Source organism: Pempheris klunzingeri, chromosome 11 (assembly GCF_042242105.1).
Source record: "Pempheris klunzingeri isolate RE-2024b chromosome 11, fPemKlu1.hap1, whole genome shotgun sequence".
Classification (NCBI taxonomy): Eukaryota; Metazoa; Chordata; class Actinopteri; order Acropomatiformes; family Pempheridae; genus Pempheris; species Pempheris klunzingeri.
Window position 1 is genome coordinate 24778660 of NC_092022.1, and position 19799 is coordinate 24798458.

Consider the following 19799-nt stretch of genomic DNA (forward strand, 5'->3'; position numbering starts at 1 on the left):
TTAATTGAACACAGTTGTTTTTCAGCATGGGTAATGACTTGCAGTGACTTTATGTATCTGAAACACATCATACTGCCTATTGCATTCCTCAAGGAACTGTTCTCACCCCATTTCTATTTTTGTATACATTCCCGCTCAGTAATATGACAATATAAATTACTATTATAGATTAATTTGTTATTATAAGTGATGTCATTGTCAGGGTTGCTCTTATTATCCATTAGCATACCTCTCCGTTGCCCCTCCACCAGTTAATAGTGTGTAATGCACTACATAGCTCCGCGCTACCTGTTCTCTTATTGTATCCTTAAACTCACCAACGTCTTTTAATAGCATGAAAGCCTTTTATCCACTGCTAGCTATTAGAGGTAACAGATGGGAGAATAAATATACGGAAATGTGTCCATATGTACTGAGCTCATCAATATCATTGGGCTCTTCATATTAACTGGTTTACGACGAAGCAAACAGAGCAGATGGAGATATCACATAGGGTCAGTTAACAGAGATTATAACTGAGATGTATTAAAGTTTGATTTTTGTTGCCCAGGTGACGTCCACCACCGGGTGATCCCGGACCCTGGACAGATTAATGCCCGGACGCTGGACCTATTAGTCAATGCTATTGCTATCAACAGCGCCTACACCTCCAAGATCTTAGTGAGTGAGACGCGAGATGCCATTGTTTTGCAGAAATTCATTTCCTGGCCCTTCAGCACTCTGTACTTAATGTTATTCAGTGTTCATGCCTTTGTTTTAATGTCATCCTTTTCGTTTCCTCTTGCCTCATCCATGTTTTGTCTCTGTCTCTGTATTTCTCACTGCCCTCCCCAATCTACCGCTGCAACTTGCTTCGATATCTCCCTTCATCAGCCACCTGATGTGGAGGGAGGGCTGGCTAAGCAGGTGGGCAACAAGACGGAGTGTGGCCTGCTGGGATTTGTATTAGACCTACAGCAGGACTACACCCCTGTGAGGGAGCAGATCCCTGAGGAGAGGCTGTACAAGGTAGGGAACCATGCACCTTCACAAGCACTCAGTCGGGGATATACCTCTGACTCTGCCTCTTATTTTAACCTCTCTGTCCCCCTATCTCTCAGGTGTACACGTTCAACTCAGTGCGTAAATCCATGTCTACAGTAATCAAGCTGCCAGACGGTTCCTTCCGCCTCTACAGCAAAGGAGCCTCGGAGATCATGTTGAAAAAGTGAGTGATGGAGGAGGATGAGGGAGGTGGAGGTGGCCTGGGGTGACATTAGATAGAAATAAATAGGGGACAGGGTAAAAAGGTTTCAATGAAGGGGCAAATGATGTTCTATGCATGAGTCTTACTCCTTTCTGTCGCTATTGTCTGTGCTTCATCTCTCTCCAGGTGCTCCTACGTCCTCGATGCAAATGGAGAATCACGCAGCTTCCGCCCACGTGACAGAGATGAGATGGTCAAGCAGGTGAGACATGATGACTTAAAGCTACGGTGTGTTAAACAATATTAACATCAGTACATCACTCAGAAATGTATATTTGTGGATTGTCATGGTGGAAAAGGGCTTTAAGACACTGACCATGTCACTGCACCACCCCCTGACCCAGTGACCTTTGTTACATGCTACATTATTTACCGTCAGCTTTCAACTATCACTGTCCAGCAAAGGCAAAAATGTCCCTCGAATTACTTAAAGGAATAGTTTTGGAAAACATATACAAGTATTGACACCACTCTCGTGTCTGTTCACTAAATAAGAAAGTACAGCTGTTAGAGGATTATCGTGGACTGAGAGCAGAAGGAAACTGCTAACCTGGCTGCACACAACCAGAAATGTAAAAACAAAAACATGCTTTTTTTGTGGCATTTGTTCAGATTAAACATAATACACTGTTGCTCATAAAGTTGGAATAATTGTTCAATAATTGTTGTTAAAGCCTGAATACACAGTCTGCAAAGGTTAATTGTGGTTTAAGTTTCGCTGTGATATGTTTGGAAGAGTTTGATCAATAAAATTGAGAAGATATAAACTTTATTTATCAAGAATAAATCACATTGTCACAATCATTTCATGAGAAGAGGTGAAAAACATTTTATTCCAACTTTATGGGCGACAGTGTAGATAGAACATTACATCTTATTAATTAGTGGCCTTGAAACCGGCAATAACATTGTTTAAGCCGCCATCTTTTAATGGTGAACTTGTTAGCAAACAGCCGCTCATTTAGAAATCCAGCAGTTTCATTTGGAGACATGTTTGTGTCCACCAATGTTCAGTATTATTCTCTCTGTTTTTGGTCTCCACCATCTCCTGAGTGGAACGTCTCTTTAGCTGCTAAATGCTGCACTATGTTCACCAACTTTTTCTTAACGATGTCTGTCTGCAGTTTGGTGATGAGCAGATTGAGGTTTTAGGGCTTTTTCTCTGAAAACAGCAGAAAAAACGACGCTTTGAGAGACAATTCTCTGTAGGTTCATGAATCCTTTCACATGGTTAAATTGTTTTCACATTGTCTTTTGATACATTGCTGTGTAAAAATATAAATTCTAGACACGTTAACGGTGTTGGGAGGTGTGTTTAGATAGAGCCATGGTCGCTGTTTGCTCCTGCTTCCAGCCTTCCTGGAAGAAAGGCACGGCTTGTGGAATGTAGATGCATTATGACTCCGACTTCTCCTGCTCGATGGTCTCTTTGGTTGGCAGTGTGTTCTTCTCTTGAGTCTCCGTCTTCTTCAGCTTGGACTTGTCAAAGGTTGTGACTTCTTGGATGTCGGGTTTGTCAGACATGCTTGCAGAGGCTCAGGGTGTAAGTCAGAGAAAGGACGGCAGAGCTAACTTCCCTCCTGCTTTAGCTTCATATTTACAGTAGCGTGAAGACACGAAAGTCTTTTCATCAGACCCACGGCAAGAAAGTGAGCTTTTCACAAAGTATCTATCTGTATTAACTATATGTTATATGTTAAAATGTTATTTTGATGCTGTAGAACAGTAGTTACTTTCCATCACTGAACAAGATGCTTGAGATGAAGTTCTGTCTTAATAATCACCCACCCACCCACACATGAAGATCTACAACACAGATCCGCTCTGCTCTGTGCTCTGCTTTGCTGATTCAGTCTGCTTATACCTAAATATCCACAAGCAAACGTATTTGTTCCTCATTCTTTAGATTAGCATCTGCAGGCTGAGCAAGCGTTCTTTCACTGACTGACTGACAGACTGACTGACCTAACTTTGGCTCATGGTGGACACAGCTTGCGCCCTGAGAAAAATAACTCTCCTCCTTACACAACTTTATTCCAGCTCAGTTGTTCAGTTTGCACTGTGGCAGCTTTATGTCACATCTTCTTTACATCACATCATCTTCCCTCTGCTGTCTGCAGTAAGCTGGGGGTCTTTTCCTTATAGCTGTGTCACTGAGAGTTCCCACAAAAGTACTGAAAAGGTCATCAAACATAAAGTTCAAACTGTATAATTTCAGTGTTTATTTAGTTATTTTTATCAGGTGCTGCAATGGAAATTGCATTTTTGTATACAGGAAGTTATGCAGGTCTGCGGTGGGGTGGCTGCTGACATTTCGGTGACATCCGTGACCATAGATGTAATAATGATTGATTAATAGGTGATTGAGCCGATGGCGTGTGAGGGATTGAGGACCATCGGCATTGCATACCGTGACCTGCCGTCCAATCCGGAGCCAGACTGGGAAAACGAGGCAGAAATAGTGACAGAGTTGACCTGCATCACTGTGGTTGGGATTGAGGACCCCGTGCGGCCTGAGGTAGGGCGCTCTGGATAATTTTGAACTCTTACATTGTTGGGTCTCTCCTAATCAGAGAGTTTGGTTCTAACCCATATTAAAAGTGTCTAATTGATTGATTATAAACCTGTAATTGGCATTGTGTTTGTGCCCCTGTAAGGTGCCCGAGGCCATCCGTAAGTGTCAGCGTGCAGGCATCACGGTGCGGATGGTGACTGGTGATAACATTAACACAGCCAGGGCCATTGCTGCTAAATGTGGCATCATCCACCCTGGGGATGACTTTATCTGTCTAGAGGGCAAAGACTTCAACCGACGAATCAGGAACGAGAAAGGAGAGGTGAGCTGGAGTCTCTGAAGTGCAGCGTTCAGACTTAAGTTAAAGTTCCACTACAGCAATGTAAGCAAGGAGTGTATGTGAATGAAGTAAAAATAGAGAAGTATTACTGGCTAAATGTACGTAATATATCAAAGTAGTACTTGCAGATCCTCTGGTGGACGACCTGCTGTACCTCTGCGCTACAGCTGCACAACATTGACAACAACATAACAATGTGTTGTATTTTATAGGCTAGTTACAGTTTTTAGGTTAAAATTTGAATCTGAAGAATAAATAGTTTGTCAAATAAAGAATTAGAGTCTAAGAGTATAATATTTCCCTCTGAAATGTAGCTGAGTACCTCAAAATTGTATTTCCATATAGTATTTCAGTAAATCTATTAGTACTCTAGAAATAGATTAATTCTACAGAAAAGCACTCCAGGGATGCCCATGAAAAATGTCCCACTATTACAGCCCTTGTTTGTGCAGCCACCGCTTTCATCTCAACCATTTTAACTTTGTCGTTGGCATTTAGCAGAGTTGTTAATGTGATGGACTGCTGCTGATTAGTGGTGTGGCTCTGCTTTTCTGTGGAGGGTAAATTTAGATTTACGTTATAAAGTGCTGTGTATAAATGATCAACCTGACTGCAAAGATTCCACCTTTGATGCTTTTTCCTCCATCAAGTGTGTTCAGTTAAATCAGCCTGACACTCTGGATCAACAGTGACATCTAGTGAAAGAGGAGCAGTTGTGTTATTCATGGTCAAACAGTCTGTCCCCCCTTTTTCTCACCCTCCGACCAACAGATTGAGCAGGAACGTATCGACAAAATCTGGCCCAAACTCCGCGTGTTGGCTCGATCCTCGCCAACCGACAAACACACACTGGTTAAAGGTGAGTCTCCTGTTTATTAACCCAAACACACACACACACACACACACTCAGACATGCTTGGAGTATATTTTTCCGTCCTATTTGTCTCCAGGCATCATTGACAGCAGCGTCATAGAACAGAGGCAGGTGGTCGCAGTAACAGGAGATGGAACCAATGACGGACCAGCTTTGAAGAAGGCTGATGTGGGCTTTGCCATGGTAACCTGACATATTATTTACCCTAAATGTTTGTTGGTGTTAAAGCCCTTCTGTTGTCACATGTGTATATGTATTAATGACTTAAATGCGTTCAGCTTGCCAAGTTTACATAAATGTTCAGTCGCTAGCAGTGTGACTTTTAAGTGCTGCCTGTTTGCGAGACAAACAACAAGTCAAACAAGAGATAAATGTGAGAAAAGTGTCTAAACTGTATGGTGAGGGGTTTTACAGCCTTAAAATATATAGAATAACTGTAAAAAATAAAGCTGACTACTTCGCGGATTTCGCCTTCCGCGGGTTATTTTTAGAACGTAACCCCCGGAATAAACGAGGGACCACTGTACATTCAAGTATATTTCATGAGGAACTGTAATCTTCCTATAAATGAATATAAAATATGAATATTTTACATTTTATTTGAATTAAAAACATTTCTTTCAATAGCGTGCATTTGACCTTGGCCGCAGCTCTTACTCATGCCAAGTGGTGGCACCTGGAGGCAGGACAACACGATACTGAGACAGTAGCACTCCAAAATGATTTGGATGCTTGAATGCTTGCGTGAATCATGTCATGGGCCTCTGTCTCCTCTTCACTCTGTGACAGGGTATTGCAGGGACAGACGTGGCTAAAGAGGCGTCTGACATCATCCTGACTGATGACAACTTCAGCAGCATTGTCAAGGCGGTGATGTGGGGACGAAATGTCTACGATAGCATCTCCAAGTTCCTGCAGTTCCAGCTCACAGTCAACGTAGTGGCTGTCATAGTGGCCTTCACTGGGGCCTGCATCACTCAGGTAGACAGATTTATCAATAAACATAAATGCTGACACGCTCACATATGACAGACATCATCAAAATCAATAGAAATGAATAATTACATTTTATACTTTTGAAAGCATTCTTGCTTTACAGCATTTCTTCACACCTGCCTAAGACTTTTGCACAACCCTATACCTGTCAGTGATGATGATGATGATGATGCCTGCGTTTCACGTTGTAACAAAGCTAATGCTAATGGTTTCTAGGCTGTTTATCATCTGTGACTACAAGGTTAGCACTGGGGCTAACCACCATGGGATAATGCATGAAGGGGCGTCTGTCCTGCTCTTCCCAGTCTGCTGAGGCTTGAATGCAATATCAGAATCATAAGTGGAACATAATGTTTGCTCAGGTTACCATGAGGTGAACTAGACTGATGCAGACATTCAAAGACATTAACAAACAAAGCATTCTGGGTCACAGCGGCCTCACTCGTCTCTGACTTCATTCTCTCTGCAGGACTCTCCTCTGAAGGCGGTGCAGATGCTGTGGGTGAATCTGATCATGGACACGTTTGCTTCTCTGGCCCTGGCCACCGAGCCCCCCACTGAGGCCCTGTTACTACGGAAACCCTACGGCCGGAACAACCCGCTCATCTCACTGACCATGATGAAGAACATCCTTGGTCATGGAGTGTACCAGCTGGTCATCATCTTCACCCTGTTGTTCATAGGTACACACACACACACACACACACACACACACACAAGAAGTTTATTTGTCCTGAGCAGCTCAAACTCACGTTCTTACAAAGTGACATGTTATTCTTTCCACCTCTCATCTCTGCGCTTCCTCCTCTCTTTACCCTCCAGGCGAGCGCATGTTTAACATCGACAGTGGCCGCAACGCTCCGCTCCACTCCCCTCCCTCTGAGCATTACACCATCATCTTCAACACGTTTGTCCTCATGCAGCTTTTCAACGAGATTAATGCTCGCAAGATCCACGGAGAGAGAAATGTCTTTGATGGCATATTTGCCAACCCCATCTTCTGCACCATTGTTCTGGGGACCTTTGCTGTGCAGGTAAAATGAACCCTTCAATGGTTTCTTCCTAATGTTTGTTAGACAGCACTTTCAGCTTTTTTTTGGAGGGGTGCCATTTTGCCTTTATTGGATGGTGATAGTAGAGCCACGGGGAGACACAGGGATGAACGTCCCTGACTGGAATCAAACCAGGCCGTTGCAGTCATGTGGTACGTAATACCACAAGCAATACAAGCTAGAATGATGTCTTCTACAGATGGTAGCTGTGTTTTGGTGGAGGCCTGTGCTGTCTTGGTCACCTTCATAGTCTGTAAAACTATAGAAAATTAAATTGATCATCTTCAAGCCCCGACAGCTTGGTAACTGTCACATTGTGTTTACTCTGTAACCCATTCTGCCCCGTGACACGAGGCCAGATTTAAGAACTGTCTGGTGGATCAGCTCAATGAAGAATTGCACTGAGTACACAAAAACAAGCCAACAAAGACAGAGTGAGAGTTGAAGAGAGAAGAAGGGGGATATTTTCCAGAATCCTTCAGTTCTCTGTGGTACGCTTGGGAGAAAGAAGAGAAGAGAGAGAGAGCTGGAGGGGGGTGGCAGCGATTTGGAGTGTGAGAGCGACCAAGAGACTCGTTCAGAGGGATTTTAAAAAAGAAGAGATGAGAGAGAGCTGAAGACTGGAGACAGCTTGAGAGAGATCAAAGAGAGAGAAGTAAGAAAGATGGATCCCTCCTCCCAGAGATATTGTTACTGTAGGTGATACACTGTACCGTACTCCCAGTCAGATTTATGACTGTGCAGTTTGGTGTCAAGATGATAGTGTCACTCTGATAAGCCTTGTTCCTGGTGTAAATGATCATGTTGCTATTTAAAATGCTGTCGCTACATTCACTGGGGAAGTAAACCTATAGCGGCATGGTGTTGCTGTGGTCCACGCACAGACACACAGATTGGAAACAAGCCACGGGGCTGTGTTTACTACGCTGGAGCCATTACTAATACAGAATACCTCAACATGTTCACTGTCATTTTCCACATGCACTGGAGTGGAATGATTGCTATCAGTTCATGTACTGCTCACAGTAACAGCAGAGGATTTCTGCTGTATTTCCTGTTAAATCGGTTAAGTTAATATCAAAGGTCCTAAACTTTGACTCGAAACATTTGATTGATCTAAAAATTAGGGTCTTTATATAGAAAAGCTAAAAGTAGGTTTGATTAAAGCCTGGAATGATTTTGCATTTGCTTTCCTGTTACATTGTCAGACTTACAATGGACAATTAAAATATTACAAAATCAATGCAACAGAATCAGCGAGGGAAAACCTGCATTCTTTCTCCTTGTCAAAACTGCTGGTGACTACATTACCCACAATACAATGCTGAAAGTGTGGTCATAGATTCAGGTGTGTTTGCTAGCAGCGGCTGATGGAGCCGGGAGCCTGCAGCAAAGATGAGCAGACGGCTGCGGTGGTCTGATAAACTCACTTCTGTCTGACTCCACATCAACAGATTTCTTTTCAGCTCCACCCGACGTTGACACTAAAGGCTTTATATTACCTCATCACATATGTAGTAGTACTCACCAACACCTGGAAACAGGCTGTGATGTGTAAAATCAGTGGAGTTCCCCTTTAAGAGTACACTCCTGTCTGTCCTGAATGCACTCCCTCAATGGCTGCATCACATCAGTGATAGAAGATGTTTTCTGTGTAACTGATGTGTTGAAGTGAGACTCATAACGTAACTCATTCTTTCTCCTATAAACCAAAAGCTGAATTAAGTAATAAAACTCATCTTTGCTGGAGTCTGGTATGACTACTAGCTTATGCTGGCTAATGTAGCAAAGTTTACGTAGATAGTGCTGCGTAACTAAATCATTAAATGACACTGAAGCCTCTGTACTTGTACTGCTGTTGTACATGATGACACCATGGTATGACACCAGGAGACTATGTGTTTGTCTCTTTTGAGCTCACTGATTAAAGTAAACATAATAAGTCAATTTCTCCAGAGAGAAATATTAGAAATCCGATCATTTTTACACAGTTTTGTACAGATACTCAAGATATTGTGTAAATATATATGAATGCTAATAACCAGCGAAATGTGACAGACTAGAAGATCGAGGTGTTGACCGCTGACACGTCCTGGTGTTGTTGTTTTTGCAGTTCAGACTGTGGTTGGTGCAGCACAGATAGATGGTGCAGTGCTGCTGTCTCCCTTGACACTGTGCTCGTGTGTGTGATAACAATGACGTCCCTCCCTGTGTTTCTGCTGCAGATCGTGATTGTGCAGTGGGGAGGGAAGCCCTTCAGCTGTGCTCCTCTCAATGTGGAACAGTGGCTCTGGTGTCTGTTCGTGGGAGTTGGAGAGCTGCTCTGGGGGCAGGTAAGCAGCTCTTCATCCTGCTGAGTCAAACCGCACTCAGCAAGTGTAGGCTGACAGGCCTGGTCTACCTAGAGCTTTCTCTGAGGTGAGGCTAAGGAAACATTTTCATACACACTTAGATAACAGCTCTGATCTATTCCATTCTGTGCTGAACATAATCTAGTATTATCTTTCATGGATCCATCGTGTGTGTAAGATGGTTGAAGAAGCTCAGTATAACATTGTCCTAGTGTCCTGTGTTCAAATGACAATGTAACGAACGCGGCTTCCAGGTGATCGCCACGGTGCCGACCGAGCGGCTGCCATGTCTGAAGGAGGCGGGGCTGGGCCTGGAGCCCGGGGAGGAGGAAGGGGAGGAGCTGGCCGAGGATGAGGAGGAGATCGACTGCGCCGAGAGAGAGCTGCGTCGTGGACAGATCCTCTGGTTCAGAGGCCTCAACCGCATCCAGACCCAGGTACTGTTTGCCCGGGCCACCAGAACAAACCATAACCAATCCTCTTTCACAGGAGCCCACTCACATACGACAACACCTCGGCCATAAGCTTCTCTTGGTCATGACACACAAGCAGTTTGTTTAGTCTGGGAGCTACAGATAGACGGGGAATAAGCCAAAGCATCACAACGAACAAGAATCTGAATATTGATGCAAAATGTTTGCACTTCTGATGATAAAGGGCTAATTATTATTATTATTGTGATTATTATTATGGGGGTGGGGGGGTCCTGAGATGCGTCCCTAAATAAACTGTCAGTATCATGGCCTTTACACACTAACATAAGTGACTTTTGGAAGGACAGAACGAACTTGTAGATCTACTGCATTACGGACTCTTCACTGACGCCATGTTTTATGTTCTTACTCTTCCAAAGTCGGTCTTTCTCTCATCCTGTCTGTGCTGTTCTTATCTGATTTGTGCCAAACGTAATGATTCCAGTTTTTTTTCTCCCTCCAACACAGCTAACTTGAAGTGAACTTGAAGTGGCTTTCTCTAACTTGGAAGTGGTATTTTTAGACGCTCATAAACACCATGAGAGAGGATAAACGCTGTGATTGTGGGTGTGTCGCTGTAGCGGCACTTGTGTGTGTGTGTGTGTGTGTTTACAGCTTGTGTACAGGCTAAAGTAGACCGGCTGTTGACTTGCTTGATTACTTTAATTGAATGATTTTCACGCTGCTCTGTGTGAGGACGGACACTAGACAGCAAAACCACATCGGCGCGAACAGACTCTGTTGAAGTGCCTGTCTTCGCGTAAAGGGGTCCGTTTTTCATTAAGAGGGTCTGAGTGTGCAGACAACAAACACACATGCAAGCACACACACACACACACACACACACACACAACATCATGTATACATACAGTCATCGTTTATAAGCTTTGTTTGCCTGTAACACTCAGAAAGCAGTTGTGATGCTTATTTCTGATGGATACTTGCCATCAAACGGGATTAAAACACTGTTTCTATCGTTTTTGCTGCAACAGGAAATGTTTAAAAGGACCACAGTTCACACACACACACACACACACACACACTCACATACACACACTCACACACACACTCTCACACACACACACACACACACGCTCAGACCTTTCCTTTCCTGCCCTCACTGAGTGCTGCTGTTTTGTCTCTGTCCTGCAGATGGAGGTAGTGAGCACGTTCAAGCGAAGCGGTTCGTTTCAGGGAGCGGTGAGACGGCGCTCCTCTGTGCTCAGTCAGCTCCACGACGTAAACACTATCTCTACCCCCTCTCACGTAGCTCTCTCCACCGCAACAGCCAATACCAGCCCAGCCCCCGGGAGTGAGTCCGCCGAACGCATGTACACATACAAACACACACACACACACACACGTATACCTCCTCACACTCTTGCAGTCACTTTCTCTCTCTCACACACTCATTCGTAAACACACACACACACACACACACACACACACACTGCTGCACGGCACGTGGACTGCAGTATTTTTACTCTCTATGGTTGTGTCCCCTCCGGCCCGCTCGCTGCTCGTGTGTGTGCAATGTCTCCTCTATTCTTTTCTCTTATTCTCCCTTTTCAAACAGCACCCAGTCCTGACCGGCTGTGTAGTTCTGGTCTGACCTGGTCTGGTCCAAATCCAGTCCCGGTCCCAGTCCAGAGTGTGTTTTGTTGTTGAGTGTTGGTCGGTGTGGGAGGCGGCGCGCTGTTCTCTCTCTGTGTTAGGTGTCCTGACAGAGTCAGAGCCGCATTAGTCATTAAGCCTGAAAGCAATTTGTGTTCATGAACGAAAAGAGGAAATTTAAGTGCAGACTCCCTTCGACAAGGCGGGGACGCATCCTGAAGTTCAGAAAGCTAATGGCAGCTCCTCCTGCACCGTGTGTAACTTCCTGTCTGTGAATGAGGTCAAGCGTGGTTACTGTGGTTGACCCCTGCTGTAAATACCTTGCATGTTAAAGGAGAGGTGCCACTTCTCTTCTCTAAAAACCGAGACAATGTAGAGTTGCTGTAACAGTTCTTTGACTCCTATTATGCAGTAGAAAATGCTATGATTAGATTTCACTGCCATAGAATCACCCTCATTGCCAAACGGCTGTCACATGGTTCCTCTAAACTGTAAACCTTCGAGTATAAAAGCCCGATAACGCACTGCTGTTTCTAAGACTACAGTAAAAGAGTTCCCTCTTCCTCTATCGCTCTTGCTATCTTTCTCCTTCTTGTGCTCCTCTCACTTTTGTCTAGTGCTGCAATTGTTGTCAACTGGTTATTTCTGTAACAGTATTTCCAGCTCCGACGTCACACGTTCGGCCCCCCTGATGTCTCCAAAAAGTCCTGATTTTTCTCTCTCTGTCCAGTCTGTTTTTTTCCCCTCTCTCTCCATCACAGTTCTCTCCTCTTTCTTCTATATTTATGAGATATTACAGGTTCCCTGTTTGCAGAAATACTCTGTGAAATGTCTTCTTATTGTACTTCATAAGTAGAGTTGTTCTTTTGTAGAGGTATTTAGATTTTACCAGATCTAAATACAGGCCTTTGTGTAGCATACTGATAAGATTTCTTTAGTAGATTTCTCTTCATTTTTTTCCTCTTTTTTGTATCTTGTTTTGTCCTTTACCTCATCCCTTTTTGTCATCCTCCCATTTCCTTACTAGAGTAGTGTACACCCCTCATCTTTTCTCTTGATTTTTCTGTATGTCAGTTCCGCGCGTGTCTGTTTGCAAGTGTGTTTACCTGTGTGCATTTGCTGACACATCCGAGAGCCGTAGTTTCTTCTGTGTGTTTCTTTGTCAGTGTGCAAGTGTGTGTTTGAATGCTTGTTATGTGAGAGTGTGTGTGTGTGTGTGTGTGTGTGTGCATGCGCGTGGTTGTGCTGTCTCTTCATTTGATTGTCTTCATCCCTCTCAGTTGCTTCTCCTTACCTTCCTTGCTCCCTTCCGTCCATCCTCCTCTCCTTCCATTCCACGCTGCCCTCCTCCCCACGTTGCTTCATCACCTGTAAGTGTAGATACAGAGAGGCTCAAGTCGTGTTGTGATCATCCTGCACACTAGGAGTCGGGTTTGTCTGCGTACTTTGGAAACACATGCCTCTCTCCGTCACTTTACAACATTAATATAATATGCAATAAAAAAAGTATTCTGTCAGCGTTCAAAGCTGGACACAGCTGCAACATTGGCAGCCTGATAGAAAACACAGGTCACGTGACAAAGGTGTGGAAGGAGGGATGTACACTCAAAGTATGGAACTAGTTTCGGGCCCCCCCTCCCCCCCACTGCTAGCTCATTGCTTGCTTTTTCAATTCTTTTCCCTTAACTGGAAGAGCTTGTTGTGTCCAAATCTGCTACCCAGCGGCAGTATGACACATGTTGCATTTCGAAGTCATCCCCTCTCGCGGTTCAGTTCCTGATGAGCAACCAAATGGATTTGGACAAACAAATGGGACAAGGAGGGAATGTGAAGGAGCAAGCATTAACTTTGAGTTTAATGTGCCCCCAGTTTGCTTCTCTGAATCACTTCATGTTGTACGGAGGCGGCCCCTGGTCAAATAAAATGTGTTCCCGTTTGCTCTATCTCTCAGGGTGGGCTTTACAAAAACAGTTCAGATTGGATCAAATAAACTCCCAGCTCCTGAAAAATAATAAAAATAATAAATCAGACTTGATGGTACTTGACATAGAATATGTCTGGTGATATTCTATATTTTTCTAATTGTCAACAAATCCCATGAAAAGACCAAAACCAACAATGAATGTACTGACTAACAAGTACTGTGTGTATAAAGGCCTGACATGTGTTATTCCTCTGTGCCATAGACACCACTAGCAGTGCTGGTATGTGCTCATATTAGAGAAAATAACTCTTTGACCTGGTAATGGTTGTAGATGAAGAGTTAATATTATTAAATTATTACATTAGAGTTATTGTAATTCATCCCTTGAGGAGCTTGGATGTATTTCCTAAATCTCCAGTAGTTGTTGAGACAGTTCAGTTGGCCCAGAGAGGTGAGCGGCTTGGGGCTGACTGCCAGTGACTGTAGGGAAGTGAGAAAGAATAGAAAGAGACACGGTAACGCGTTTCTGGTTTTGGACCTTTCATAGGATTCAGTGACAACACCACAAATACATAATATCACCGGCCTTATCCTTTAAATCCTTTCCTCTGATGATGCGGTCTGATACTGGAGCAACTAACACACACTGCAAATGTGTTATCCAGACTGACCTCTCCCCCTGCACAGCTGCTCGTTCACAGTTAGCTTCAGGGTCATTACTTTAATACCCAGAGTTCTTTGCAAAGCAGACCCAGCCCTCAGACTTGGCGCTGTGCCTTGTTGCAGTATGATGTGCGTAAGTTCTGACGTCGACACATCACCTCTCTGACTTTTACAGCCAAATGTGTCCCCACTGCTTAAGAGGCGTCCAGGAATATCTGAAAGAAAGCTTTAAAATATTAAACGGAGATATCAGGTAGATTCCTCATGCTTTCATCCACGTGAGTGATCCCTCTGGATCTTTTGAAGTGATCTATGGATCCAGTTTGTTTTCATTTCAGACTGGGCTACTTTCATCTACCTGCAATCAGGTGACGTTGAGAAAAGAGATAAATACCAAAAGGGAGAAAAATAAAAGGGAATAGGATGTTTAGGCTGAATCTCAAATCCATCCTCAGCTCCTCAATTCTTTGCTTTTCTATTCAAATTAAGAAATCACTCTCTGCCCTCCCTTTTAGCTCCTTACATGGGACTTGAGTTGGAGACGGGAAGAGAATATGCATTGAATTGAGGAAGGTGCTGCTGAGGTGCGCTATGGATTAGAGCGATGCTGAGCATGGCTCAGAGTCGGGCCACATGGTGGGAAATGGGAGCCATTAACCAGTCATGTACCTCACAGCTTCTCCCTGTATTTATGTTGCGTTTTTTCCTCATCAGCAGTTGTTTTGCACACAACAGCCTCTCTACCTTCCAGCGCCTATCTCCTCCCCGTTCTTTAACCATCGTTTTTCCATCAAGCACTGCTGAAAGAGTCAACAGGGAGAGAGGGAGAGAGAAAGAAAGTGGGTGAGAGAAAGAAGTAACAGCAGTGAGCCCTGACCTCCAGGCCTCTCTGGTAACACTGTGGGCGTTGTATACTCGAAAGTTTACTCTTTCTATGGAGACAAAATGAAAACAAACCAAGCGCTGACGAAGTGAGAAAGTAACATTCTGAAACCTTCTTAGTCTGCATGAAGTGTTTTTCTACTGTCTGACAGGCTCTTTGGAAAAACAGATAAGCACTGAACCTACTGCTTGACCGTCTGTCTGTACGTCTGTCAGTCTATCATATATGCCAGAGTCATATATAGAGACTCCTCCTAGTTTGGCCAACTGCAGCACTGATCTCCATTCGGCTGCCCGACCATCCACCTCTCATAATCACAGTTTGGACTCCAGTGGATGTTGCTGTCGACATAAAGCTTCTTCTCTGTTGATGTCATTTGGCCAAATTGTCTCTATGTAGGGCTCTGCCTGCCTGTGCCTGTCAGTATATCTGCACTGAACTGTCTCTGTTTCTTTTGATCTCATGCTGCTTCTTTTCCTCTGTTTGGGCTTGGGGGAAGGGTGCATGGACCAACTGCCATGGCAAAGGAATGTGTTTACGCACGCATACACCATCGACTGCATAATGCACCTTGAAGTACACTCATAGACCTCACTCTGTGTGTGTGTGTGTGTGTGTGTGTGTGAGAGAGACAGAAAGAGAGCGTAAGTGACAAAGGTCTGATTCAGCATGACCTGGCTGCCTCTCTATGTGTGACAGGGCTGATACCCGAGCTTTGCTCCGACCTTTCAACCAATCACCTTGTGTTTCTAATAAGCTAACCAATCACATACTGTTCTAACCTGCTGATTCTCTGTGATGTCACCTCTCTGTTTTGCAAGGCTTGTTTTTTTTTTTCTAATCTGCAGCAACTTCATCATCAGCATCATCATCGTCATTTCAATCACTCTGCTCTCCTCTGTCTCTCACTGCTGCATGGCCGCAGTACATGTGCATGTGTGTGTGTCAGTGTGTGTGTGTGTGTGTCAGTGTGTGCGTGCTGTCGATGTGTTTGCGTGTATGAACCAGATCTCTTTAACAAACAGCACTCATGATTGACAACTCTGCAATGCATGCAGACATCAACCTCCAAGCTGCACCGTGTGGAAACAACTGAGCTGTTGGTTCACTCAGTGACGCTGCTGCTGCATGCACGTCTGTGTGTGTGTGTCTATGTGTGTGTGTGTGTGTGTGTGTGTGTGGTCACTGCTATAGGTTCTTGCTAATTTCTTATTTTATTGTACGTTAAACTAACACTCATCATTCCTGCTTCTTCTCCATCCGTGTCCACCCTCATCTGTGCGTGAGCGCATGCATGTGATCCAGTGTGCTGAGGTACGAGTGTTTTCCCCACAGATACTGTGTCATCCCCCGGCACACACACACACACACACACACACACACATGCCATGTGTGTACGATGTGAAGTGTCTGCAGCTTCTGTGGTCTTTGTGACGGTGGCTACTGAATGCTTTTGTCTCGTGAGGTCTGACTAGTGTGTGAGAACTGACAAAACGTGTCATCAGCCAACTCATTCTGACACACTTTTTTTTCACTTTTGTGGTAGACACACAGGATCAGGTGGATGTTTGTATTCCCATGGTAACCGGATCATAGTTACCAAGTTTGAGAACTTACCTTGAAACGTCCAAATGGAATCATTTACAAAATTAAGTTTGGATAAATCAGCTCCGTCTTTAGTATTGACATACTGCACAGGCACTGATCCAATTTACATAGTTTGTACATAAATCTTATTATTTATGACTTTTTCAGCTCAAACACACACACCTGTAAAAATGACTGGCCCAATGTGGTCTTTTATCCCATGATCCTTCAGGTGAGGAGACACTATTTACATTATTTGTGCTTCATAACTGCTCTCTTTGGTATTTCAGTTTGCCAGTTACTGAAGAAACCGTCAGACTTTTGCTGTCCTGCTGAGTTATGTTTAAGACAAACCACTGGGGAACAGCTGTCCAAACGTAACATAATCCACCTACCAACACCTCTGAGGGCGCTGCCCTGCTGGAGGGTGGAGAGAAAATCCAGCCGTTATAGAAAAAGGGGAGATGCAATATCACCTTTTCAGACTCCCTGTCTTCTCCTGGAAGACATTTCTAACGCTGCATTTGTTTGTTTACATGAAAAGAGAGCCAGAGTGAGAAGTTCAGAGCCTCGACACAGCTGACCCATCACAGGTGTTTGGTGTGTGTCGGGGTCTAATGCAGCTCACCGGTGGTCATTTTCAAATGAAGCCCGGTCCCCCTTTGTATTCAGTTGTTATGCCAAGCTCAGGTAAAGGCTGCCGGCTTCTCATTTTAATGTACATTAAACTCAAAGAAGGAAATAAGCAGATCCCCAAATATCAAAATAGTCCCTTAGATGGTGCTCCAGTAATCTAGCCAGTAAAATGATTTACAGCTTTCAGAGCAGCACTGACACAAATAAGTGTACAGAAGTCATCTTGCATAGATTTTGACTGAAGCCACCTGATCCTGAGTGTCCGTCCGTCTGTCTGTCTGTCTGTCTGTCTGTCAGTCACTCTGTTTGTCTGCTGGAGGACAGAAGTCTGTCTGTCTCTGGGTTTCCCTTGTCTCTTTTTTGCCCTTTTTTTATGTCTGACTTTCTCCTCTCTCTTTCTTGTGGTCTCTTCCTCGTCTTCCTTTGGCAGATGCGAGTGGTGAAAGCATTCCGTAGTTCACTATACGAGGGCCGGGAGAAACCGGAATCCCGCAACTCCATCCACAACTTCATGGCCCACCCAGAGTTCCTCATCAACGACCTCATCCACAACATCCCGCTGATCGACGACACAGACGTGGACGACGAATCAGAGCTCAGCAGATACCAGCACCTGCACCCGGCCCTCCGCAAGCCACCGCCCCCTCCCGCCCAGCCCCAGCCCCCGGTCCGCGTCCGCCCCACCCGCCCCTACCGCCAGTACAGCCTCCCGGTAACCCCATGCAACCGAAACAACAACAACAACAGCAGCAGCAGCAGCAGCAGCATCAGTTCAACAGTCACCCACAGCAACAAAAACAGCACCAATGCAGTTGCCCCCAGCAACCAGAGCCCCCATCACCACCACCGCCACCAACACCACCATAACCATCATGGCAGAGACAGGCCGATGAAACCCTCCGTCCCTCACCTGGCCCATCTCTACTGTGTGGAGACCTCCTTATAACTGAGCTGAACGTGGGACGGGGAGAGAGGAGAAGGGAGATGGAGTCTTGGGGAGGGGGAGGAAAGGGGAGCAGAGGAGAGGGCTGAGGACTCACTCATGACATTTTCATCCAATGTCCCTTAAGACAAGCTGACAGGAGTGAGCGAAGGACGAGGGAGGCACAGGAGGGACTGGACAAAGGCTGGAGACTTCTGCTCGCAACTCCCTGAGAACACTGCGACTTTCCCTCCCTTTGCTCTTGCTCCAGCCCTCTCAGCCTGACCCCCTGACACCACCGCCCCCGCCCCCCCTCCACCCTGGAACCCACTGCCCCGTCTGTCGCCCTTCCTGAAGAACCCGCTCAACCCCCATCCCGCCTGACCTCGCACACACTCGTTACACACACGCACAGGTCTGCTCTCGCTGCGTTGTTCTGAGTGACGGTGGGTTGTGGGGGGGGGGGGCATCTAAAAAAAAAAAAAAACCACACACCCCTCAAGGCTTCAGCAGAACAGGGCCATGTCAGGGCCAGAGGCTTATTCACTCTGTTTCCTTTGGTGTTCATTATTAGTGTTGTTGTCATTCCCCACTTCCCTCCATGGCACCGTAGTCATCTCCACCCTCATTTCTCTGGCTACAGTCTACAGCCACCAAGCCACCACTTCGCTTGTGATAGAAGTAAAACGCTTTAAATAGTCTTCAGTCAGTTCCATCCTTGGATTCTTTTCTTTCTCGACATAAAGGTGCTCATTCACATCTCTCTTATAGGTTCATTTATTTCTTTTCTGTCTCTCTGAAATTTGACATTTTCGTTTCATTCATTCCTCTCTCTCTCTCTCTCTCTCTCTCTCTCTCTCTTTCAGTGTGTGTATGTATATTGTCTTGTCTCTTCTGAAAAAAAAAAACTAACAAAAAACAACAAAAACACAAATTGCAAAGATACTGTTCATTTAAACCTAATAGTGAATAGAATGGTTGCATAAAAACAACTACAGGAGGGGGAGATGCACATATATACAGTATATGTATATATGATTTTAATGTTTGGGAAGTGACAACACAAAACTCTCTATGTGTCCATCACTGTTTTTTCTCCAGCCCAACCTGCCCAGTCTTTGAATGCCGCCCCATCTGTCCACATGACCTGCTACCTGTAACACCGTCCTCCCCGCTCTGACATGATACAGCGTGTGGGATGTCACATGAATTGTGAAGTAGACGTGTATACGTACATTAGCCCATTACAGGACGAACGTAATTCACAGCCTGCTGCCATGTTGATGGACTGATGAGTATGTCTGGATGGACGTCGCCCGGGGGTGAGCCCAGGGGTGAGCCCAGGGGTGAGCCCAGGGGTGAGCCCGGGGGTGAGCCCGGAGGTGAGCCCAGGGGTGAGCCCAGGGGTGACGTCCTCTTCCAGTCGCTTCATTTCTGTTCCGTGTTCCATCATCTTCTCTCTTGCTGTTCCTCAGTCTGTTTTTTTTTTTTGGTTTCCTTTGCTCACTTTGCGTCGCCTCATCCGTTCTGGTCTGTCATCGGTGGGTGTGTATGTGTGTGTGTGTTTCAGCTTTTTTCGGAAAAAAGCTGAATGCTTGTGAAGCATTAACCCTTTAAATGCCATCAAACACACAATGCACAGGCGATGGCCCTTTAACACTAATGAACACTCATTTCAAACCCGCCCCTGCTCACGTGCCATTGGGTCGTCTCCATCTTGTAC

General features: G+C 45.0%; 1 protein-coding gene across 1 annotated transcript in view; it reads left to right on the forward strand.

The window, feature by feature from the left end:
- atp2b3b (ATPase plasma membrane Ca2+ transporting 3b) overlaps nucleotides 1-18100 on the forward strand; it is a 30835-nt gene extending 12735 nt beyond the window's left edge. The window contains exons 11-24 of the mRNA XM_070840063.1: nucleotides 551-660; nucleotides 874-1008; nucleotides 1101-1207; nucleotides 1373-1448; nucleotides 3606-3764; nucleotides 3904-4083; nucleotides 4873-4960; nucleotides 5052-5158; nucleotides 5765-5956; nucleotides 6441-6654; nucleotides 6794-7005; nucleotides 9249-9356; nucleotides 9629-9811; nucleotides 17585-18100. Coding sequence (XP_070696164.1) covers nucleotides 551-660; nucleotides 874-1008; nucleotides 1101-1207; nucleotides 1373-1448; nucleotides 3606-3764; nucleotides 3904-4083; nucleotides 4873-4960; nucleotides 5052-5158; nucleotides 5765-5956; nucleotides 6441-6654; nucleotides 6794-7005; nucleotides 9249-9356; nucleotides 9629-9811; nucleotides 17585-18100 — 2387 coding nt within the window. The remainder of the gene's footprint in view (nucleotides 1-550; nucleotides 661-873; nucleotides 1009-1100; nucleotides 1208-1372; nucleotides 1449-3605; nucleotides 3765-3903; nucleotides 4084-4872; nucleotides 4961-5051; nucleotides 5159-5764; nucleotides 5957-6440; nucleotides 6655-6793; nucleotides 7006-9248; nucleotides 9357-9628; nucleotides 9812-17584) is intronic.
- Nucleotides 18101-19799: the final 1699 nt, after the last annotated feature.